Source organism: Numenius arquata, chromosome 12, assembly GCF_964106895.1.
Source record: "Numenius arquata chromosome 12, bNumArq3.hap1.1, whole genome shotgun sequence".
Lineage (NCBI taxonomy): Eukaryota > Metazoa > Chordata > Aves > Charadriiformes > Scolopacidae > Numenius > Numenius arquata.
In genome coordinates, this window is record NC_133587.1 from 4,631,829 (window position 1) to 4,656,766 (window position 24,938).

Below are 24,938 nucleotides of genomic sequence, written 5' to 3' on the forward strand. Positions count from 1 at the left end.
CGGCCACGGTCCGGGAGGAGGTCAATGGCCACTGTGGGGACCGTGCCGGGCCCTCGGAGGTAGCCCCCGCTGCAGCCGGCTCTCCCGTGCTGGGCGTTAAATGCTGATGGTCTGCAGGCTGCGGCACACCAGGGACCCAGCTGAGCACTGCCAGGAGCCCTCGCCGCTCGGCAACCTGGTCCCTACAGGACACGGTCCTCTGGGACCCAGGCTGGTGGGCGAGCGGGTGGGAGCAGATGCTTGGGTGCCGAGGGCGAGGGTGTCTGGTGGGTTTGGATGCTGGGAGAGGTTCCTGGCTGCTTGCTGGTGAGCGGGGCCAGGCTGTGACGGTGCCTCGGCGTGTGTCCAGCCAGGGACCGGCTGATGTTTCCTGCTAAGTCGCTTGTTCCTTGTTTCTTTGTCAGGCTTTGTGAACTCGCACCAATGGCCGGCAGGTACATAGCGAGCTAGGACACAGCTGCTCCATGGCACCTCCTCCCCCGGGCATCGCCTTGTAGGAACTTCCCACCGTTAATTTTTGCTCCGCTCAAGCCCATCGCTGAGGATGCCGACGGCGAATGGCCCGGCGGTGCCGCTGGGCAACCTCCAGCAGCAGCTGGAGCTGCGCCTGGTCTGCTCCAAGTGCAGCGTGAGGGAGAACGAGATCACCTACCAGCTGCGAGAAGTGGAGCACAAATGCATGTACGAGATCCTCCTGGCCCGTTTCCGCAGCCGCCGGACCACGGCCTGGAGGAAAGTGTCCAGGCGGCCGGGCTTCCCCACCCCGGCCCGCTACGCCGTCTGTAGGTACTACACGGTGGGGCTGGGCTGCAGCAAGCACAAGAACCAATGCACCTTCGCCTGGAGCCCGGAGGAGGCCATGGTCTGGAATTTCGAGAGGGAGCATCAGCTGGAGCGGTGCCGGCTGAAGGCAGCAGTGCTGCAGGCACAGCTGGGGGGTCACCCCGCCGCCCCCAACCACCCGGCGGCCAGCGCCGCCAGCGAGATTGCCAGCGAATTCGGGGGGCGCTTCCAGGAGATTTGCAAGCGTTGCTTCTTCGGCTGCCCCCAGCGCATCTCGGAGGGTGGGCAAGGGCAGCTCTGCGAGTCCCACCAAAGCTGGGACCCTCTCCTGGTGCACGTGGTGTCGGACAGCCGGAGGAAGCAGCAGTACACCGCCATCCGGCCCTGCCCCGAGTTCATGTCCACCTTCAGCTACTGCAGGTTCGTCTCCAGGAGCCAGCCCTGCAAGCACAGCCCGCAGCGCTGCCGGTACGCACACAGCGACGTGGAGATGGCCATCTGGGAGGCTGAGAGGGAGCGCGGCTTGATTCGCTCCGACCTGCTGCCGGCCACCGGCACCTGTGTGGCCAACGGCGAGCCGGCGGCGCCCGCACCCGTGCACTTCTACTGCCGGCTCTGCCTGGTGACCTTCAGCTCGCAGGAGAGCTTCGAGAGCCACTGCTCCTCTGTGGAGCACGTGCAGATGCTCTCAGCTGACACCTCTGTCCAGTGGGTCCACCGCGCACCACCACTCGGGCTGACCAAGTTCTCGCTGTGTAGCAGGTAAGGAGGCATCCACCCGGTGTGGTGGGGAAGAGGGCAGGGGCAGCAGGCAGCCACCAGCTCCCTGTGGACCCCCATGCCACCATGGGACACCTCTCTCCCGACAGAGGGGAGGTGTGTGAAATGGGGAAGAGCTGCACCAAGGCGCATTCCACCGAGGAGCTGCAGGAGTGGATCCAGAGGGTGAAAGTTGCCATGAAGAAGAAGAAGCAAGCACTGAAGGAAGGGCTCTTGTCCTACCAGGACCGGCTCATTGCCGAGTATCGGATGTGCTCCAACGAGGTGTTGATTGTGAGTTGTGGCTGGTGGGGCGGGAGCGTTTGTCCACCAGAGCCTGGCATATCACAAGAAGCTTCTTTGTAAGAGCTTGGGAACGGAGGGCACCGCTCACCTATCTAACGGTGATGCAGAAAGGGATGTTGTATCCCCTTTCCTTCACCCCTTTCAAGATGGCAACCCAAAAGCCTGCTCAGGGTTCCCAACCACACGGCTGTGCCGTGCGTCCTTTCGTTTCCCAAGGCTGCTGCATGGGGACGCTGAGCAGTGGTGGGTGAGGACTGAGCACTAGGATTTACTGATGGTCCCCTCTCGGGAGGGTGCAGTGTAAAGGCAAAGGATGAAGAGGACCCTGCAATGTATCTCTGGGATGTTGCCTTCAGTCCCGTTCCTCTCGTGTCTCCCCCACAGATGGCTGAGCACGTGGAAGGCGTGAGAGTTGTATGTGAGCAGCCCTTGCACGTGCAGTCGGAGGACAGGAGGATGAAATACCGGTGGAATTTCAGAGTCTGCTCCCAGGTGAGCCCAGCTCTGCTCAGCAGGAGGCTGCGAGCTACTGGCAGTGCCTGCTGCTCTGCACGGTCCTGGTCCTTTGGGTTTTTTTGTTTGGTTTTTAATTATTATTTCTGGAAGGGGCAGAAGGATAGGGATTTTGGAATGTCCAAATGAGGACGTGTCTTGGGTATTTGGGAGCAGCTCAGGTGATGCCTGAGCTGGGGCCATGCGTGAAGGGTGCAGCCACCATGTCTCTTGTGCAGTGGGGCTGGGGCAAACCTGGCTGTCCTCAGGACCTCCCATGTACCATCACAAATAACAAGGTTCAGCTGCTTTCCTGCCCAGGATTTTCTGGGTGTTGGGGGCAAGAACCTGGGTCTAATTGTCCTCTCCAAGGTAGGAGATTTCCTGTTTACAGCAGACTGGCTCAATTGCTATAAAACCGAAACCTGAGGTTCTTTAAGACCTTAAAATAATTGCTGTGGGGTTGCATGAGAAATAAGCTCCTTTAAGGAGAATTTCAAGTGCGCTGTAGGTCCAGCATGGCACTTGGTTCCTGCAGCAGCTTTCGGTAGGAAATGCTGCTGGGAGGACCTCATCAGCTCCTGGACTCTTTCCGTGGGCTTCCTGTGGGCTGCCCTCACCATGTCCCTGTCTTCTCCTCAACTGGCAGATGCCTCTGCAGCACGTGGCACTACTGAAGCGGGAACCTGGAGTCAACTTCTACCTCTCGGGGAATGGGATTTCCCGGGGCCTCAACTACATTCGAGGGGAGCAGGTGGTCACCCTGCTTTCCTCCCCACCCACCGCGCTGGTGGAGGTCTGCATGGAGTGCTGCGCGCTGGGCATCTTTGAGCAGTGGGTGGTGTTCGACTTCGGCAGACGCCCCGTCCTCATACAGAAGATCAAGGTGAAGGTGGGCCGGCGGGAGGTCCCCCAGCACGTCCCCAGCAGCAGGGAGAGCAGCCGCCCCGTCAACTTCATGCGGTGGGATAGAGGCAACCGGATTATTGTTCCCAGCGTGCCAAGGACCGGTGAAGATGTGGATCTGCTGGCCAAGTACAAACCTCCTACTCTCGCACTAGACTACCAACACGAGGGTGGTGCAACTGTTCCCATCACCCGTCTCAACTATCGCGAGAGGATGCACAGCTTCCTCTTCTGTGAGGAAGAAGCCGAACAGGCTCTGATTGCCAAGTAAGTGCCAGGTGTGGAGCCAGAGGGGTTCCACCTCGCTGTGGACCACGGGTTCATTGCTAACCCTTGGGGCTGTGCTGCTACTCATGTCTCTGTCCCTTGTGGGTTGGGTTCTGGGACGCCTTCCCAGAAAAATGGAAACCTGCCAAGAGAGATGGCTTGCTGGGCAGCGATAGGAGGGGAAGGGCTGGGTCTTGTCCTGCGGCCATGGATTAGCTAGAAGCACAGCTTCTGTCTCCGTGTGCTCAGGGGGCCAGCAGACCCTCTCTTGGTGTAGATGGCAATCCCCCCTGTCTGCGGCAGGGAGGGCGGTGGCTGATGAACTGATGGGCCCCTTCTCTGCTCTTCATTCGGGTGTCTCCTCCTTTCAGACTCAACCTGCGAGTCGTCATCTCGCTGACCCCCATGCTGCAAAGCCTCTCCGTGGGGATGAAGTGTGCCCTCTCTGGTGAGCTGTTTGCTGAAGTGCCTACACCCTACAACCTCTCGCCGGACACAGACGAGGGGTATCTGCTGAGCAGGTCTGTGCCCACTGCTTTCCTGGCACTTGACCCACCTGTAGACAATCGGGTTTACGAGGTTACTGTGGAGCATAAAGCCATCACGGAGAAGACCATCTGGCTACAGATACCAAAGAGATGCTGCTCAGAGCTGAACTTCAAGGCAAACACCTCCCACAAGGTGGAGATCCAGTTCCAAATTGACCAGCTGCTGTTCCGGCAGTGGCACCAGGCTGTGGACCGCCTGTTGGATGAGAAGCTGGTCCTACCAGATGTCGCCAGTTGCTCCATCCCCTACTCTCCTGCGTCACCACAGAAAGGGAACAGCAAGCAGAAACTAGCCATCTCCTTCATCACAGGCCAGGGAACCACCAGCCGACAGGTCCCACCTCTTCTCATCTACGGGCCTTTTGGCACAGGGAAGACATTCACCTTGGCCATGGCCACCATAGAGATCCTCAGGCAGCCCAACACACGGGTGCTGATCTGCACTCACACCAACAGGTTAGCAGGGGGTGAGGAAAGAGGGAACCAGAGTTGTGGGCCGGGTCCAAGCAAGCTCGTCCATCACTTGCCTGGTGGGATGAGAGGGAGCCGGTGTGTATGAGACAGAGCTGAGTTGCCCTCTTCTTAGTGTGCGTTTCAATTACTTGTTTCAATAAATTCATTTTTATTTAATATGTCTTAAACTGCTCTGGCACTTCCTGCTAGGAAGAAGCCAGACATGGGTGGAAGTCTTTGTGGAAAAGGCAGCATATTCCTACCTCATTATAAAATGGGGATGAACTAACTGTTCTTTTTAGCCTTTACTGTGTACTGGAAGAAGTGGAAAGCCGTTGCCTGACCTTACTGGGATAATATTGTGCTCTACTCACCCTTGAAGACTATTGTGTTCCGTGCACATGCCAATTTTTTGACTTTACCAGGGAGAGTTTGGGAAAGGAGAAATGCAGATGTGGTCTGACTGCCACTGAATCTGCCTTCAGAGAAACCAGGCCAAGATTGTTAAAATTAGAGCAGTTACGCTGAATGGAGTGTCCACATCCGATCCTGCAGGCTGTTACTGCCTTCGTTTTTAATGTATAATAGATGGGTGACTGCTAATCTTAGCCTGTTTCGGGCTGTCTGCTCGCATGGAAGCTTCTTCTGCAGATCTCGTATTGCCTGCCCGGGCTGGGGATGGTTCTCTGTCAGAGGAGAGGTCTGTGTGACTCAGCCCTGGAGAGCAGCAGGGCCACCGATTTTTTTATTTTATTTTATTTTATTTTATTTTATTTTATTTTTTTTGTTGGGCACGTTGCATTTTTCCATACCAGCATCGAGAGATGCCCTGGTCTCGAGTAGCAACTCCTGTTTTTAAACCGTACTCTCAAAATGGGCTTGGAATTGGTGGCTGCGTAAACACCAGCTTCTTTGGCATGTGTGAATATCTCCTGTGACGAGTGCCTCGTCAGCCAAAGCTGGGGGAGAGTTTGGGAGTGTGTTTGTGAATGGTCAGGTAGCGCATTGGGATGATGGTCACAGCATTTGGGAACAGCACTTGCAATTCCTTGATGGTTCCCCCTTTTATTCTCCTCCAGTGCTGCTGACATCTACATCCGGGAGTATTTCCATAACTACGTGACCAACAGGCATCCGTGGGCTGTTCCCTTGAGGATTATATCCACTGACCGTCCCATCAACCTGACGGACCCCATCACTCAGATGTACTGCTGCCTCTCGCCAGACCAGCGCTCCTTCCGCCACCCCACGCAGGCGGAGATCGACAGGCACCGCATCATTATTACCACCTCCATGTTATCCAAGAACTTGAAGGTTGCCCCAGGCTACTTCACCCACATCATGATTGACGAGGCTGCTCAGATGCTGGAGTGCGAAGCTTTGGTTCCGCTCTCCTACGCCACTTTTCAGACCCGGATTGTCCTCGCTGGGGACCACATGCAGATAACCCCAAAGCTGTTCTCTGTTGGGGATGGACAATCTGCCGATCACACCCTTTTAAACCGACTTTTTCAGTTTTACCAGAAAGAGAGGCATGAAGTGGCCACGAGGAGCAGGATCATCTTCAATGAGAATTATCGTTCCACTGCGGGCATAATTGAGTTTGTCTCCAAGCACTTCTACATTGGCAAAGGCAACGCTATCCAAGCCAGTGGGAACATCCCACCCCATCCCGAAATCTACCCGCTGGTGTTCTGCCACGTGTCCGGCGTGGCTGAAAGGGATATGGCCATGATTTCTTGGCACAACGCCTCCGAGATAGTACAAGTGATTGAGAAAGTGAAGGAGATATATCAGAGGTGGCCAGATGAGTGGGGTGTCCGAGATCTGAAGAGGATCTGTGTGGTCTCCCATGGGATGCAGGTATGTAGAAGAACCCCGTGTTCCTCTCCTGAAGGGGCTATGCATGCCCTGCTGACCACTGTCTAAACACTCTTTAATAAATGCTGGACTCTACTGATGATAAACCTGTCTCTTGGGCTAGTAAAAATAAGGAATCTGGGGTCTTGCATGCCACCAGTGGTTTTTTGAGGCACCCTCCATTTGGGTAGTACGTCATGGGTGGTTGGAGCAGCAACGCCTCATGGTGGGATGGTTTAGTTGGTTTCTTTCAGCCTCCTCTAGGCAGCTTAACTCAGGGCAGACTGGGAGCACTGGCTGAAGTCAGCCCAGGACATGTGGCTGCTATCGAGTAACTTTCTTGGGGAACCTGCAGCTGAGAAGGGTGAGGGACCTCGGTGTTGGGTGGGGGGCGTTTCTGAGCTGAAGCTTAGAATCGTTTTGGTTGGAAGTTTAAGGTCATCAAATCTAACCGTTAACCCAACACTGCCAAGTTACCACTAAACCATGTCCGTCATCACTACACCTACACGTCTTTTAAAATACTTCCAGGGATGGTGACTCAACCACTTCCTCAGTTTTGCCTCTCTCTTTCTTACCAGGTTTCTGCAACAAGACAAGAGCTGAGGAAAAAGCAGCTACAAGATGTGGTGGTAGAAAACTATGAAAACTTGCCAGGTTTGTGTTTTGTGTAACAGTAGGTCGTTCCTAGCTGTGTTTTGAGGCCTTCTGTGCGCTAGGGAGAACTTTCACGGTCGTGTTGGTGGACAGGAGAGTCTATAGCAGCTACAGCCATTGTGCAATGGGCAGGGGGAAGCATTAGTAAAGGTCTTTCCAGCATCTTAGCATTGTCCTCCTTGCTAAAATGCAAAATACTGGCTGATCTTGGGGCAAAATGCCTCTCTGGGAGGGTGAGTGCGATGCTGTCAGGCATCCCCTGCCCTTCCCCATAGCTCTGCCACCGCTGCAGCGAGTGGCCACAGCCCACCCAGCGCTGATTAGGAGGGAGTGCCTGGAAATCCTTTGGCTGATTGCCATCCCCTTCTGGTGGGTAAACTCTTCGATTTTTGTCCTTTCCTTAGTGAATAAGATTTCACACTGAATTAAATCTGCACCCAACTGTCAGCTCGTTTCAGATGTACGGGACGGTGCTTTGTAGGAGGGTGAAAACCCTGTAAGTGCGATCCCGGGGACTTGAGCGTGTGTGAATCATGTGAGAGCCTCAAATACCAGTGGGGGAGGCTAGCGATAGAAGGGAATTGAAACCAGGATGGCCTGTGGGTACCAGTCGCAGCAAAAAAATCACAGAACAGCTCACTAGAGGAGGAGTCTGCTGCTCTGGATGACGAGAGAGGGACAGGGCTGGTTTTATCCTCAAGGACTTAGTTTATGACTCATCCACGTTTTTATTATTTTTTATTTTTTTTTATTGTGCAGCTGGGACCTCCTCATGGTGAGAATAACTGACCCCTGGGGTGTGTTTCTGATCTCCACACCCTTTCCTTGCAGTCTCTTCCCAGCTCTGAAATCACCAGGGTGCCTCTGGCTGTTTGTTATTTGTTGTGCGATCAGCAGAGCTGTCCTTGAGGGGAGAGGGATTCTTGCGAACGGTCACTGCTCTTGTTCCTGCGAGACCCCTCAGTTCCACAAGGAATTTAGGCTTCACAGAAAACTATCCGTGTTTGAGAGGAGTGGCTGGCGGGGACTGCTGGTGGCACTGAGCACGCAGGGCTGCTCTACGGGCGCTCGTGGCTGCACTGGTCCGGTGCCCGGCCTTTCTCCTCTGTCTCCACACTCCGTGGCGCGTGAGTGGTGGTGGCCTCGTGGTGTCTGTCCACCCTGTTTCATGCCTAGAGACCCTTGTGATCCCCAAGAGCCGCTTTATTCACATCAGGCGACTCCTGAGACTCAGTCAAGCAAGGTTACATCAGCCCATGGCCACGTAACACAGGCAGAGCGCCGGGTGGCAGCCAGACAGGGTCTTCCCCGTTGGGTTCCCGTGAGTGACTTCTCCCTTGTCCTCTCCGGTGCAGGGCGGGAGTTCCGGGTCATCATCATCAGCACCGTCCACACCAGTGAGAGCTTGCGCATTTCAGCCTCCCACCACCTCGAGTTCTTCAATGAAGCCAGAGTGCTCAACACCATCATGACCCGGGCTCAGTCGCTGGTGATTGCGGTGGGGGATGCGGTGGCCTTGTGCTCCCACGGCCAGTGCAGCAAGGTATGGAAGCGCTTCATCCAGCAGTGCATCGAGAAGGGGAGCATCTTCCCAGAGAACCTGACGATGGCCCAGATCAAACAAGCTGCGTGCGACAAGGAGAGCTGGAGCAGGAGGAGCCCAGAGAGGGATGAGGAGGACAGCGACACGGATTCCTGGAGCTCTGAGGATGAGAGCATGAATCCTGATGATCCCATCCTCCAGGAGCTCTTAGATGAGAGCAAGAACGTGCTGGTGACGGTGTCCGAAGAAGGGCTGCTGAACGTAAAGACTGAGGCTTCAAACCTGCAGAAAGACAGGCAGGAATACATCAGCTTCTCTTCTCGGATGATGCAGGAGTATCTGCGCATGCATCCCAAAATGTACAAGAGGTGTGAGCTGATCAAAGAAGGGTTCGACAGAGCTTCTGCCTTCACCCTCAACGACTCCCCTGCCATGACCATTCAGATCAAAGGCAGAGTTCACTGCGGGACGGCCTTCACCGGGGACGAGGTGCTCGTGGAAATCCTGCAGAACAGCACAGCTGACGGCAGCAGCCACCGCCCCCAGGGGAAGGTGGTGGGCATCTTAAAGCGTGCTGAGAGAGAACGGACCTTCATCTGCATGATGGATGAATTTGATCCCCGGGTGATGATACCCATTGATCGCACTGTCACCAAAATATTTGTCCCAGGGCTGAAAGAGAAACCCAACGTCATTCCCATCCGCAGGCTTGTCAATGGGAAGTACAAAGTGGTCAGCTGCGAGAAGATCAGCCAGGAGACGAGAAGATGCCAGCTCTTCTGCGTCCAGGTTATCTCCTGGCGGGAAGGGTTTTACTACCCTTTGGGGATAATTACGGAGATTCTGCATGCGGCATTGACTTTGGAAGAAGGCTTAAAGATCCTTGCCTTGGAGTATGGTTTGGAGAAGAAATACCCAGCTGCTGTCACCAAGGAATCGGCCAAATACACTTCCAGCAGCAAACTAAACCTCACCAAGGAAAAGCTGAACGACTGTCGGAGTTACCTGACCTTCACTGTCGACCCCCAAGGTGCCAGGGATTTGGACGATGCTATCAGCGTTAGGGATCTTGGGCATCACTATGAGATTGGGATCCACATTGCAGACGTGGCTGGCGTCATTCCCAAAGGCAGTGCCTTGGACCTGGAAGCAAAGAAGCGGGGTGTCACCTACTACCCTCCCAACCAGGAGCCTCTGTGCATGTTCCCACCCCACATTAGCCAAGATGTCTGCAGCCTCCTACCGCAGAAAGACCGTCGGGTGATCTCCTTGTTTGTCACCGTGGAGAAGAAGACTGATGTGATGTTGAAGGAAGTCTTCACCATCTCTGTGATCCGCTCGGACAGGCAGCTGTCCTATGAAGAGGCAGAGCTCTGCATTAAGGACCACTACAGGGGAGCGGCAGGGGCCCTTCGTTTCGATACCGTGGAGGACTGCATAGCTGTGGCTTACCACTTCTCCAGGATCCATCGGAAGTTTCGGCTGCAGGAGGACTGTTTCTACGACCGGATGGACGAGGAAAGCTCCCCGGGTAAAAGGGGGTCCCATCAGATGATAGAAGAGTTAATGATCATGTTCAACAGTTTTGTGGCAGAGTTCCTCACCAACCAGGAGGGCACCCGAAATGTCACTCCTCTCCGGTGTCAGTGCGAGCCAAGCCCTCAACAGTTATCAGGCATGAAAAACAAATACAGCCACATCCTTCCTTTGTCCATCCATCTCTCGCACCACCTGGGAGAGGTGCCTCCTGGCCAAGACTCCTCTAACAATGTGGTGTTCAGTCTCCTGGCCCCCATCTGGGAGCACCTGCAGTCAGCTGCTAATGCCCGTGACTTCCACAAGATGCTAGACCTTATTGTTACTGATGACATCCACCCAAAGCTGGCCCCTGTGGCCCTGGAGTTCAGGAGACTGCTCAGCCGCTCCTATTTCAGTCGCTCCAACTCCACTGTCCAGTCAAAAGCAGGCCATTACTCCCTGCACGTTGACTCGTACACCTGGGCTTCCTCCCCCATCCGCCGGTACATGGATGTCGTGGTCCAGCGGCACCTTCATTGTGTGCTCCGCAAGAAGCCCATCATCTATTCTGCAGAAGACATTGAGTTTCTCTGTCATGACTTCAACAAGAAGAATTCACAGGCGGTGACGTACGAGAAGAAAGGCCGCTCCCTGCAGATGGCCACCCAGCTGAAGGGCCAGGTCCTGCAGAAGATGGCCTTTGTAGTGGATATTGAAGGGATGAAAAAGTATTTTAAAGTCCTGTTTCCACTGAACAAAGAGAGTCTTCCAGATCCCCAGATAATTAACTACAGGTCTCTTCAGCTGATAGAGCAGCCCATGTTCATCCAGGAGCGGAGCACCATCAGGCTGACGTGGAAGAGGAGGGTGTACTCTGTGGAGATGATGAAGGAGCACAACCTGCGGGAAGGACCTCTCCGTGACCTCAGTGTCACCTTCTTTGGCACCCAGACTTGGCAAGAGGTGCTAGCAGCCATCAGGAGGGAGGAGTTTGAGACCGCGGCCTCCCTCCTTCAGAAGAGCAAGGACCTGTACCAGCGGCACATGGGCTGGGTAAGGAAGAGCCCGTGCTCACACTACATGGAGATCTTCCTGGAGCTGAGTGCCGGCGATGCGCTGCAGTTCCAGCTCACCACCGACGTCTACCGGGGCTTCCTGGTGCCGTTCGTGCAGCTCTGGTGCGTGACGCCGGGTTTCGACATCTGCCTGCAGCACATGGAAAAGCCTATTGATTGCTTCTCTGCCTACGCCACCCTGCAGTCCAAAGACAAGTACAAGCACGCAACGGAGTATAACAAGGTGTGGATGCCGATGAGCGCCATGGAGTCTGCTTCGTGTGCGGTGGCCGAAAACGACTCGATTGTCCTCCATGATGTCAAAATAACCTGGGCAAAGCAAAGGACGAGCAAAGGACAGCTGCAAGGGAGTTTCATCCTAAACAAAAAATTTTTGGAGGAGTGCTCTGTTGAAGTGGACTTCAACCACTGTTACTTGTGCATTCGCTTAGGTGGGCTGAAGCTTGAGAACTTTCAAAGTGATGAGGATTGCCTTAGCCATGGCCTCCAGAATCTGACTTTTATTAACAAGGACAGGTCAGAAAGCAAACTTATGGTTGATCCAGATACCTATACCTGGGTGGCTCACGGGATCACTGAAGAGTTCAGTGACAATGAGAAGTCAGACAGGACTAGTGAGCGCATTATGAACTTTTACATCCACTATATGTCTATGGAGAACATCCCCGTGGAAATCTCATACGCCTCTGCCCGGTTCACGGTGGAGATCATACCAAAGATGCTGCCAGATGTGTAAGTGCTTAGCGGTCGGGCTCAGGTTAGCGTGTCCGTGTAGACCAATGGCTTCCCATGGGACTCCTTTGCTGCACCCAAACGGGCTTTGCTCGCTGGTGCATCCCCTGAAAAATCTATCTTTGCCCAGCTCCGCCTGGCCATGCTGTTGGGCTGTTGGTGTTTGGTGGGGGTGGCAGCATTTCTCAGATCTGTTTTCCAGGCGGCCTCTTGCTCTTCTGGTTGACCTCGGGAATGGGGAGATGGGGAAAGGTGCTGGTGCTGAAATTTCCCCGGGCATCTGTTTCTTATGTTGTGGGATTGCTGCAATATGTGTCCTAAAAGGCAGCGTGAAGCACTGGATCAGGGTTTGCTTAGCAGAAGTGCTCCCTGATTTCCCAATCGTTCCCCTTTGTTCTTGCTGTGAAGCAAGATCTGCTCTTATTAAAGTGGAGCTGATGTCTAGTTTGCCCTTCTTTGTACACAGCGTGGGCTGCTACGCACCTACGACTGCTGTGGCTTTTTCAGGGCAGAATGTTCTTCCTTTTGTATTGTGAATTTTAGGAGAAAAAAAAATTGGAAGTTAATCCAATAAAATGGGGCGGGCCATAATAAAATGGAGTTGGGACAGAAGCTGTGCTTCTCGCTCTCAACATCTTTGCAGGCTCAGCTCTTCAGACAGTTGGGAAATAGTCCCAGATGCAAAAGAGCAGAATAAGAGTTGTTTTGGTTTAAGTTCTTTGTGGATTTAATGCAACACCGAAAGCAGGGAGAAAGAATAAACAAGACAGTTGTACAAAGCTGTATTACAATTTTTGCTATTTTAAGCTACATTCCATTCATTCTTATTTTTCCCTCTGTCAGACGGAAAGAAAAGGCAATTTGGAAGCTGAAGTATGCCTCTGAGCTTGTGAAAAGCATCGCCCTTGGCCATGAACCTCCTAAAAAAGGTAGGTGCAAAGATCCACCTTTCTTACCTTGTGGCTACTTGCTTCTGGCCGGGCAGGTGCCCTGGCAGCTTCCGTGGGCCCTTGCCATAGGGGTTATGCTCCCGGACCAGAAGGTTCCCTTGCCAAGGGGAGGAGAGGAGCTGCTAGCCTGGCAGAGTGAAGGTAATACGGGATGCCCTGCTGGAGAGTGGCACGGGTGATGTTTTAATCCCCAGGACCCGCATAAGAAGGCTCATGAGCAGAACATCTTGGCACAGGACAAGGAGTACTTTTAGGTGGTCTTGTAAATGGGCCACGGTTTCTTGGTACCTACCGCATCCTCCTATTGAATCCCTTCTGTGCCACCTTCAGTAACCTTCTTTAAACTTGGTTTTCTTGACTTTGCCGTAACAGTGATGACGTCCAAAATCCTGCAGCAAAAATCCTTTGATCTCCCCGGCAGCCACAGGAAGCTTAACCAGAGTCAGAATGAAGCTATCCTAATGGCTCTGAGAAAATCCTTCACGCTCATCCAAGGCCCACCAGGTAAGGCTTTGGGGACGGCACAAGTACACGCCTACTTTGTTATGAAAGGCAGGTTAGAACTAATCTGCTGCTTTCCAGAGGACCCTTGGTGAGACAGGAGACGGTAGCGTGGGTTGGCGTCACCCACGGCTGTTCAAGGCAGTCCCCTCAGTTTTTGATTTTATTTCATGGATGCTGGTCTAGAGCATGAGTGTCATGGTTCAAGTGTTCTCAGCAACCTCCTCGTTTTTCTAGGCACAGGGAAAACCGTTGTTGGAACTCACATTGTGTACTGGTTCCATAAGCTGAATGAGGAGAATGTCGAGAAGGAGCAAACACCACCCTCTGACGAAAAGCCCAAGGGGAGAAAGTGCATCTTGTACTGTGGCCCATCCAACAAGTCTGTCGATGTTGTTGCTGGTAACTATCAGTTTTAAGCCCCTGAAGTGGTTCATACTGGTGGGAGGGAGGCCATGTGGCCGTGAGCAGGATGGGCAGAAAGTGGGGCTGGTCCTTACAGAAGATCCCTCACTGCAGGGCGAGGACCGGTGAAGGTTGGGTTGATGAGCAAGGGGTGGGGAGAAGAGGCAAGTTCACGGCAAACTCTGGGCACCTTACAGGCCATGAGCTTTCTCAGCATTGCTGGTGCCTGGTGCTGCCTGAGCTGAACTGTTCTCCTTCCCCAGAGATGCTGCTGAAGATGAAGAACCTGAAACCACTGAGGGTTTACGGTGAGGCCATTGAAACGATGGAATTCCCATACCCGGGGAGCAACCGGCACCTCTACCGCAAAGCCTTGCGGGATTCAAAACCAAAGCGTGAACTCAGGTAGGACTGCGTGGCCCCACAGGCTCCAAGAGCACTGGGGGGAGATGTTTTCTGCACCGGTAAAGCTGAACAAACCGAAGTAAATGCAGTTTCCACTCCGCTACTGTGGAGCAGCAGCACTATTAGCCTGCTTTGGACTTAATTTTTTTCAAGTGAAGGTGTGTAGTCCAACGTAGCACCCAGTCAGGAAACGCAGGTTGCTGAAAACACCCTAGATATTTTCATCCCTCTCTTGAACTGCTCTAAGTGTCTCCAACTTCATTCCTGCTTGCAACTGCTAAAGAAAGGGTGGTTGTATTTTGTGTCCTCGAGGGTGAGCTAAGCGTTAGGTCTGTAAAGATGGAACAGTCTGGCTGTGACTTCTTTAGCTAATGGAGTTTCTCCACGTAGAGAGATGTTACGTGCTTCCCTGTGCAAGAGAGCACTTGGGTCTGTGAGGGGAAAAATATTCATATATTGACTCTTTATTCAGCGAAATAATCCTGCATCATCGCATCCGGCGGCCGCCCAACCCTTTCTGGCAGGAGATCTGTAACTTTGATGCTCGGATGAGGAAAGGAGAGCAGATAACAGAAGAAGAAACAAAGAAGTGAGTAGAAAGAGACCCTGGTGAGAGATGACTGACTTTTGGCCACGTGCCACCTCCGAAGTGCTGCCCGAAGGAGCGTGGTGTAGCAATCTCCTTCCCCTGTGAGAAGAGATCTGGGCTATAGTTGTTAGGTCTCAGGTGACACAGACTCGTAGACTGCATGAAAGTCAGCGGATTTGTCCTGTCTCGTGCAAGGCAAAGGACTAGGCGTAAAAAATCAGGATGGATTAATAAACTGTGTTTGGAATGATGATCAAAAGTGATTAGCTCAGGGTTAGTGGTACAGTGCAGAGCATCAGCATCGCTTCTGCTCTGCTGCTGTTGTCCTTCTGGACCAAAAAGTCATATTATGTGTGTGTGGCACTTTCATCCTCCACCCTGAGCCCCTGCCCTGTTGAGTTCAGGACACAGTGCATTTCCTACAGTGTCCCTCCTAAGCCCTTTTCTGGGAACACCAGCTCATCCTGGGGAGGGAGATGGAGCCATAAGCATTTGGGAAAGTGCAGCCTCTGCTTGGTTCCTGCATGAGGAACCTGGAGATGTTTCCGTTATCCATAACCTGATGTCTTCTGCATTGACCACCAGGTACAAAAATCAGTTGGTGGATGCTCGTGCATATGAACTGGAAATGCACGATGTCATCCTGTGCACGTGCTCCGCTGCATCTGCCAGCTGCCTGGAGCAGCTCAATGTCAGGCAGGTAATCATCGACGAGTGTGCCATGTCCACGGAGCCCGAGACCCTCATCCCCTTGGTCAGCCACTGCCGTGCTGAGAAGGTAAGTCCCTTCCAAAGACGTGTCTCTAGGAGGCCTGCTCAGGGCTCTCGGACCTCTGTATGTCTTCCACCCCTTACCATGCTGCTCTTCCAAGTTTTACCAGGTTTTAAGGTTGTTCTTGGTAGCATCTATGATGGTGCATCAATGTTTCAGCCTTCAGGGAGTTGTTTCCTTTGGGGTATAACTCTACTAACTGTAATTAAAATCTCGAGGCACAGAGAGGTACGTGCAGTACGTAAGTATTCTCATGAGATGCACGAGCTGTGCATTATCTGTTCATATCACATAAAGCTGACCCAGGTAAAAAGTATTAACGTGACAAGAAGCACAGAGCAGATCTCAACAGACTTACTACATGATGGGTCCTATCAGAAGAGAACGAGACTTCACGCGTTATCTGGGTCAGGATCTTTATATAAGGCCCACCATGGTCCTTGATTGAGGTTGCTGTAACCGTAACAGAAATAAGGAGCATCGAATGTCTGTGTGCAAATAGACTTTCAAAGAGCTGAATGCCTTCACCAGTGCCACAACCCTCATAGCTGAGGTGTCTACTCTTGGTTCCAGGTTGTTTTGCTTGGGGATCACAAACAGCTGCGGCCTGTGGTCAACAATGACTTCTGCAAGAGTCTTGGCATGGAGACGTCTCTCTTTGAGCGCTACCGGAACCAGGCATGGATGCTGGATACGCAGTACCGCATGGTGAGGCCCTCAAGTGGATTGTCTTTTCTCTGTCACAGAGAATGCTGCTGTCAAGGCTTGCCTCATTGCCTCAAGCCACTGGGAAACAGATATTCTCCATTAGTGCTTTCCCTTCCTAGAGTAATGAATAATGCCCTCGCCCGGTGCCAGCTGTAGCACAGTGGCATTGCGGGTGAAGCCTACCCAAAAAGATGCTGCAGGTTGAGAAGTTCCTTGGGTTTTGTTCACCTCAGTTCCTCCCCTTTTCTCTACCAGCACAAAGGCATTTGCGAGTTCCCATCCCAGGAGTTTTATAACACGCGGCTGAAAACGTGCCCTCAGCTTCTTCGTAAACCCAGTGTCTTCTACCACAAAGATAACGGCTGCTGCCCTATCATCTTTGGGCATGTGGAGGGGAAGGAGCAGAGCCTCATGATTTCTACCGAGGAAGGAAACGAGAACTCCAAAGCTAACCTGGAAGAAGCGGAGCAGGCGGTGAGGAGGGTCCTGGGGAATTGCTGGAGATGTAAAAGGGGAAGGTGTTGTGCTGGGTGACTTTGGGGATCGTGGAGGAGATGATAAGTCATGATATAGGGCAAAGATCTGTGGGGTGCAGTATCTGCCTGGTGTCTTCTTGGGTCTGGGGCACCCGATGATGCTCTTGGCCAGAGGGTGCTGCAGGACTGGTTCCCTCTGGCCACCACTCCCAAGTGAGCAGGACCCTGGTCTCCCCAGGTGAGGATGGCAAAGCAGCTGACACTAGATGGCACCATCCGGCCGGAGAGCATCGCCATCCTGAGCCCCTACAACGCCCAGGTGTCCGAGATCAGCAAAGGCCTCCTGAAGGAGGGCATCCGTGGAGTGACCGTCTGCACCATCATGAAGAGTCAAGGTGAGGCTAGCAGGAGAGGGGAGGGTTGGTTCTGTTCTCTCCTGTGTTCCCGAGAACTGAATCAAGCTTATCACAGAGACAGTCTTTGAGCAAATCCTACACCGGGGTCATTTCAGCTATGGAGGACGCATCCCTGGGCCAGATTTCTGGGTGATTTGTCATTGGAACAAATCCTTTGGAAAACTCTGGAGTGCCCAGGCATGGTGAGACTTATGAAGACAGGAAGATGGAGCACATCTGAAGGGGATGTTAAAGAACTGCCATACTCTTTGGAACACATACTTTTTGGAGAGCAATGACCAGAGGTCCTATGGCCTCCAAAGCTAGAGAAACCCAGATGGTGGCTGCAGTTTTGTGGGTCTTGTTGTAGAGAAATGAGTGTCTTGTGGGGTGGAGAGGAGGCCAGATGCTTCCTTCTAAAAAAAATCTGTTTCAATTCTGCTTTCTAGGAAGTGAGTGGAGATACGTGATCCTGTCGACTGTACGCTCCTGCCCTCGATCAGAGATTGATAAGAAGCCCACAAAGAGCTGGCAGAAGAAGTACCTGGGGTTTGTTACCGACCCAAACCAGGTCAATGTTGGCATCACGCGAGCTCAGGAAGGACTCTGCATTGTAGGTGAGTCTCCTGGGAGCGTGCGCAGCCCTGCAAGGGACCAGGATGCTTGGTTAAAGGGGTGGGGATCCAAACTAGTACAACCAATGGCTTTATTCTTCATAGAATGGTTTGGGTTGGAAGGGACCTTAAAGATCATCAAGTTCCAACCCCCTGCCCTGGGCAGGGACACCTCCCACCAGACCAGGTGGCTCAAATCCCCATCCAGCCTGACCTTGAACCCCTCCAGGGATGGGGCAGCCACAGCTTCTCTGGGCTAATTCTTCTGCCCTTAGGCTGTCTGTGGTTTTGAAACTGGGCAATCTGCACAAAGCAGAGATCCTGCATGGCTCGTTTCCAGCATGTATAATTAGTTTTTCTCACCCTCTGGTTCAGACCACCTTGTTTCCATCACTTGCATGATAGAGCTCTCTCCTAACAGAACGTGGCTGCTTGTTTTCCTCCGAATCAGTCTATGATGTGTAGGGAAGCTGCTCGCGGATATGACAGCACTGTAAAGGGAGCTGGGATTTCAGAGAGCTCTGCCTGAAGTTACCCAGCACCCTTAGGCTAGAAATGTTAAGCAGAAGTTTCCGTGACCGGTCTGTGATGGTATCATCCGAACCTCTTCTGGCCACTAACCCACTGTCCCCATCCCCGTGCCAACAGGGAACCGGTACCTGCTGGAGTGCAACCCTTTATGGAGGAGAATTCTTCAGCATTACAGACAGCGCAACTGCTATACTGCAGCCCAGGGGATTTTTATCAGGAGGACTTCAGCCATCCACCGATGAGGATGGGTCGTACCTCGTTGAGCTCCTCCCTCTCTACCTGAACTGCGTTATGTGTGCCTTGGGAAGGACGCAATCTTTCCATTATTTAATGACCCATGGAGCCAGCATCTTCCCCTGCACAGTGACAGCTCAGCTTCAGTGTGTGCTTTGGCATCATGGGGTTTTTTGTTTTTTTTTTTAATCAGTGCGACCTCGGACAGGAACTTTCAGCTCTAGCAAACCAAAAATCATTGGAAAGGGATGGATGGGTGTGTGACTTAATTGATGATACTATTTTTTTAACTGTAAGACGCTCAGTGGAGCCCCCATCCTATCTGCCAGCCCAGCTGCGCTTTGGGGACCAAAGACTCAGTCCATTCATCGAGGGGGGAGCAGCAGAGCCCTACGGCAAGCTGTGATTTGCCCCAGAGGACCAAAGCTTCTGAGCACTACCACTCGTTTTAAAACCAAGGCCAGGGAATTTTTAAGGCTTCTCATTCCTCAAAGCAGAAAGCCAATTTTCATTGTTGTTGTTTTGGTTTTTTTTTAAATGAAGGAAGAAGGCAAAGAGAGAACCACGTACCACTCTTTGTCTAGCCAAATCGCTGTTCTCCGTGTAAATATCACAGAGCCAAGGCCAAGTTGATTTTGTAAATAGATTCATTTGTTCTTTGTACAAAGGGGGTTGTCCTCACCAGCATAAGGTTAATGAAAAGCGAGGACCCCTCCTACCAGGAAACATTGGAAATTGTCAGCGTATTTTAAACTGTTGTGAGTTTTATTTGAAATCTCCTCCTGTAAGAGCCTCCCTTTCCTACCCTGTATGTTTTTTAAAGCTGCTTCTAATTTATTAACTTTTTAACTCAGTGAATTTGTTTCACAGTCTTATGGCCTGAGTTTTTAAGAGCGGTGATGGAAATATGATAAATGTACCACAGCATATATGTGTATAATGTATTTTTTTTTTTATTTTATTTTAAGTAGCCAAACTGCTGTGAACTGGAAGCTGTGATTCACTAGAGAAGGCTGCTTTTGCCCAGTAATGTATGGCTGATGCAGACGTATGGGGGGAAGCGGTGCTCTCTGCCGAATCATGGAGCTGCTTTTTGGAGCAATGGTAGTTTTGAGGGAGGGTGTCTTTTTATCTCATTTCAATTCTGAATGTATGAAGTGCCTGCCTCAGCTCTCCCCAGGACCACACACTCGGCTGTCTCTAAATAAATGTTCACGTGGGATGGAGCCAGGATGCAATCACGGTGGTTTTGCAACAAATCTCTGCTGTGCTGGGACACGAGTCCTCCTTGGCGTAAGCGAAGGGTCCTCGTGACTTCACAGCGCTATGGCAGGGATGAATTCTGTCCTGTGTTTGCAACTGAAAATGCAGCATGGCTCTTTCCAGTGTGGAAGAATGTGCAATAAGAAAGCGTTGTGTCTGGAGAAGTCTTTTTTTAGCGCTGTGTTTCTTCTCATGACTGTGTTAGACTTAAGAACCTATGGAGGAATTTTGTTCTTCTCTTGCTTATTTTAAAGTATTTTCCTGCACGTCTGTATTTGGTGGGTTTGATCTGTATGTTAGAGACCACCCTGGCTTGGTCTTGTCTTACTGAATTGTAATAATGGGCATATGGCTGGTGATTCCGTAAGGGACAAAAGCTTGTAGGAAGTACCTCCTGCTGGTTCTAAAGATGCTTGGTAAAAGCTGGTAGGATGTAAAGTTCATTGTTCCTCTTTGAAGTCATCCTGGCTGGAATCTTAAGAGATTTTGCAAATATTATTGCAATGTGTATGGGAAGCATTTTGTGGACTACTGAAATGCAATGATATGTCTCCAAGATGATGCGGAGAATTGCAAAAGGTGCTGGAACTGTTGGGATAAATACTTTAGCACGGTGCCAGCATCATTTTTGGTCCCTTTAGAACCAGTGGGTCTCATTTTCATGATCTAATGTAAGTGAAGAGTCTCTTCCCTGTTTGTTCTTTTGTTTGGTTTTTTTTTGTTTGTTTTGTTTGGTGTTTTTTTTTGCTGGTTATTTCATTACATGTAACACAAATGAGGAGACTCACCCCAAGTGTAGTGGCTTAGTCCAGTGCTCCTGTGTGGGGTTTGGCCGTGTGTTTGTGTAGACCAAGAAAGACGCCTCACAAAGTGCCCTCAGCGGGGGGAAAAAAATGCTTACTGCAACTCCTTGGAGGGTAAAGCCTGGGCTGAAATGCTGTGCTTGGTCACCTCTGTGTTGCAAGACAATATATATATTTATTTTTTTTTATCTTTGAAGATGCATTTTGTAACTGGTGTTTAGAAAATGCTGCCGTGGAGCACCCCAGCAGCAGTAACAGCCGGGCTGGACTCTGGGGCTGTGCGCAGGTAGCTGTAGAGCTGGTCATGCAGCTGCAATAGTCAGGGAAAGCAGAAAGTGCACTTAATGAAACTTTTTATAGACTGTTAGTGCCAGCTGAATATCGCGTTCTTGTCCTTGTGCTCATGTATAGAGAGACTCATAGAAATTAATAGAGAGAAAAAGTTCAAAGCTGTCTGGTTTCGTTTGCACACAGAGCTTTGAGTTTACTTTTGAAAGAATTTTGTGTTCAAACACATATTCTTAAAATACTTATAAAAAACAAAACCACCAAACCTTTGGTGATTCCAGTAGAAAACCGCTGGCACCATGGTGTCAGTCTCTTCTCCCAAGTTACAGGTGATAGGACAAGAGGAAATGGCCTCGAGTTGCGTCAGGGGAGGTTCAGATTGGATATTAGGAAAAAAATCTTCAGTGAAAGGGTTGTCAAGCGTTGGAACAGGCTGCCCAGGGAAGTGGTGGAGACGCCATCCCTGGAGGCGTTTAAAAGACACGTAGATGTAGTGCTGAGGGACATGGTTTGGTGGTAACTTGACGGTGTTGGATTAACGGTTGGACGTGGCGATCTTCAAGGTCTCTTCCAACCAAAACGATTCTGTGATTCTGTGGTGCGCAGGGGTATCTGTCCCATCACAGGCTCTACCTTTTCTGCAGCTCACAGACAAAAGAGCGTCGTCGTAAGAACTTGTTGGTTCATCCAACAGGATCACTTCATTTCCTCAGCACCAGGTAGAGCTTGAGCCCAAGTTGGACAAGGGGAACCTGTGCAGGCAGCGAGTGGTGAGCCAGGGGTGGTCAGCCTGTGATGGTCCATGGGGTTGCAGCCATCGCCCCGCATCCTGCTCCAACTGGCAGTGAGATTAGGGACATCCAGAACTGGGAAACCTCTCCTTGGCTCCAGCTGGCAAAGGAGAAGCCCACTGGACTGGTTTTGAGGATTCGGGCAGATCTGTGTAGGATGATCAATTTACTGCAATAAATTGTTGTTTGTTTGTTTGTTTTTTTTAAATAGAAATGAAATGTTAAGTGTCATGAAGTGTAAATTAAGGAACTTTAAATGTGGCAGGTTTTTATCTTTTGTATGTCTGTGACTTGCAGCAAACCTCAAATGATGTTTTGGATACAAATATTTCTACCTGCTTCTACCGTTTGTAAGAATGAACCTCAACATTCCTTTTTTGATATTTAAGCCATAATTGTAAAAATGATTTGAATTTATTTAAATAATAAATTTTATTACTAAAAGGTTCTGTTTATGTGGTGGATTGACTAGACTCTGCTTGGGGACTGAGCCAAATGGTAAAAGAAGAAAATGAGCATTAACTGCAGTACATGGCAGAAAAGATAGTTTTCCACAGATTGGTCGTGTGGATGTATTACCCTTCGCTGTTTGTTGTGGGGGCTTGGGGGTTTGGAGGGGGGTGTTTCTGGTTGGTTTTGGTGGTGGTGGTTTTTTAATCAGTGATCTTTTAATGCACTGTAGAGGGGCGGGCATGAAATCATGCTTACATCTACCTATGAGGCAGAGGGTGTAGAGGGTGAGAGGAACCAGAGATGGAGATATTTTAGTGTGGGTGACTTGAAGAGCTGAGGATTCAGTTCGGGTGTTTTGGAAGAAGGATGTGGGGGGAAAAAATAATAACTTGGGGTAAAAAAACCCAAACCAAACAGAATTGCGAGAAGGTGGCACTGGGCATCTTTTGGTGGACGGAAAGCACTGGATGATGGAGATGCTTCTATCTCCTGTGCTTTGCATCCAAGGTGACCTGCAAGATTGCCTCCTGCTTCGAGCTTCTCCCGCCTGTGAGATCTGGCAGTGGGAAGTGAGCACTGAGTCCTGAATGCTGCCGAAGGGTGTTATTTGGTGTGAGAAATTTGGAATGGGTTACTGTGAACCTGGCAAGATATGGGGAAGGCTCTTGCAAAATCGCTGTTGAAAACAGAACGAGTTCTGTTTTACGCAAAATGTTTGAAAACAAGGTTTACCTTTAATTTTTCTCATTCTTTTTTTTTTTTTTTTTTTTCTCCAAATAGCTAAAATGAGGAAAATGTTCTTGTGTGCTACCTCATCCTTCTGGTGCCTGGGGGCTGCTGTCCACATCTTCCCAAGAGCCTTATTCTTTTGTCTTCAACGTAATGCTATCGTGCCACTTTGCAAAGACAAGGGTTGCAGTGTGTGCCCTTCTAATTGTGAATTCGTAGGAACTGCCAGGCTGCAGGTTCTGGACTACGCAGGTGTTGGAGGTGACTTGCTGAAGCCTACTGTATCCAGGCTGACTCCCGTTCGTCAGTAATTTTGTGAGCAATTCGCATTCTTCAAGTTGTGACTCCTGGTCTTCGGTGTACCACTTGAGCTTGGCCCAGTCCTTGTATGCAACCGATTCGTTTCGATCAAAAAACAGCGGCCTCTTGGTATAGAGAGAAACCCTAACGTCGGGGAGTCCGGCACCTCTGAGACCTGCATACAAGACCAAACGGTGCTTGACGTAGAGCTTTCCTGGCACTTGCAAGGAATGGAGATTTTTCACAGACTGGGAGAGCTCGGACAGTCTCTGCAAAATCAAGTCCCACCTGGAGAGGAAAGTTGTCACGTCCCAGGTCTCTACAAAACAGCTCAGCTCCTCCCGGCCTTGTTCCAGCTGTTCTAACAGCTCGGTTAAAAGAACCAGCTGGATTTCAGTCTGGTTTTTCCCCACCTTCCTCATCCTCTCCAATCGGATGGGGTCTATGAGTTGCAAGATGTCGGTGCAATGCACCACATGGTTCTGGTCTCTCACGTTCATGTGTTTGGGCTCAATCTCCAAGTAAAAGTAACACTTCTGCAGGAGCTCAGCGTTGTTCCGGTGGTGCTGGAGGTTGCAGAGGCTCAGGTCGGAGTGCAGGAAATGCAAAACAAGGTTTCTCCTTTCCAAATATTGCTCCCAGCTGTCATTGTCTTCTCTGCTGTGCCCAGCGCTCTCCAAACTGGTTTCAAACTCATTCCTAGTCTCAGCCATGATTCTGAAGCTCAGTTGCTCTGTAAGAAAGCAGCAATAATAACATTAACAACCAAAGGAAAACCAGCTGTGAGGGAGAATAATCATGGCTGTGACTCTTTTCTCCTCTCTTAATGATAAAGCTTAGCTTATAAACGTATAGATGGGAAAGAACTGTTGGATTAGGTGTAGCTCCAGAGGAATTTCCCTTTCTAGTTGTATGGTTTCTAAAGTCTTGTATAGTCTGTTATATATTCCAAACAACTGGTCTCCTGCTACTCCCCCTTAAGAGGTTCTACCTCTGCTTAATAGATTCACTGTCAGGAATTATTCCCTGATATACTCTGCCAAAATGTCTCCCTATCTTATTATCTTCTGTTTCATTCTAATTAGATGCCTTTTGTACTCCTGTAAGCAATTTCTTTCCATTCTTCTACATCTCTGGAGATGTCTGTTTTTCTCTCTGTGTAATTTGCCAGGCTGTTGAGGTTTGAGACCCATCTTCTAAGCCAGTTCCTACAGCTACATAATCACCTTGGTGATTCAGATTAACCCTTTGCCCCCCGAAGCGAGCTGCTATGCAGCAGGCAGAACCATGCAATAGGTCAAGTGCCGCCTCACAACAGCTTTCAAGAGGAATGCTAGCGCTTTTCCTTGCACCCCTGCCTTCAACAGTGGATTGACAGTTGTAACCTGACAACGTTTTTCGATCATGTAGTGTTTTCCCTTTCTATGGTTTTAGTTTACGTCATCACCTCAGCCCTATGCTATCTGCTTGCTTTCTTGTAGAAGAACTCTGTTTGTCCATAACCAATGCGCAGTAAGAGACTGAAATGCAAGTAAAGCACCTGTGAACAGGTAACGGTTTGCTGGTGAGAAGGTGTTTAGGTAGTGGTCCTTTGTGATGCTGTATCTGCTCTCAGTCTTAGTCTTGGCTGTTCCATAGAATCATAGAATGGTTTGGGTTGGAAGGGACCTTAAAAATCGTCAAGTTCCAACTCCCCTGCCCTGGGCAGGGACACCTCCCACCAGATCAGGTTGCTCAAATCCCCATCCAACCTGGCCTTGAACACCTCCAGGAAAGGGGCATCCACAGCTTCTCTGGGCAACCTGTTCCAGTGTCTCATCACCCTCACAGT

At 50.8% G+C, this 24,938-nt stretch overlaps 2 protein-coding genes across 2 annotated transcripts; one reads left to right on the top strand and one right to left on the bottom strand.

Annotated features, from left to right (window-relative positions):
* The first annotated feature begins 544 nt into the window (after positions 1-544).
* HELZ2 (helicase with zinc finger 2) lies at positions 545-18,488 on the top strand. The gene is made up of 19 exons (XM_074157361.1): positions 545-1,545; positions 1,653-1,836; positions 2,233-2,340; positions 2,990-3,513; positions 3,885-4,517; positions 5,594-6,377; positions 6,956-7,031; positions 8,387-11,900; positions 12,744-12,829; positions 13,223-13,354; positions 13,589-13,753; positions 14,020-14,161; positions 14,634-14,750; positions 15,336-15,528; positions 16,096-16,230; positions 16,486-16,704; positions 16,945-17,101; positions 17,551-17,718; positions 18,364-18,488. Exons 1-19 carry the CDS (start codon positions 545-547, stop codon positions 18,486-18,488), a joined length of 8,463 nt encoding a protein of 2,820 aa, XP_074013462.1.
* A 4,450-nt stretch (positions 18,489-22,938) lies between these two features.
* FNDC11 (fibronectin type III domain containing 11) lies at positions 22,939-23,820 on the bottom strand. Its single transcript, XM_074157567.1, has one exon. The coding sequence runs from the start codon at positions 23,818-23,820 to the stop codon at positions 22,939-22,941; it is 882 nt and encodes a 293-aa protein (XP_074013668.1).
* Positions 23,821-24,938: the final 1,118 nt, after the last annotated feature.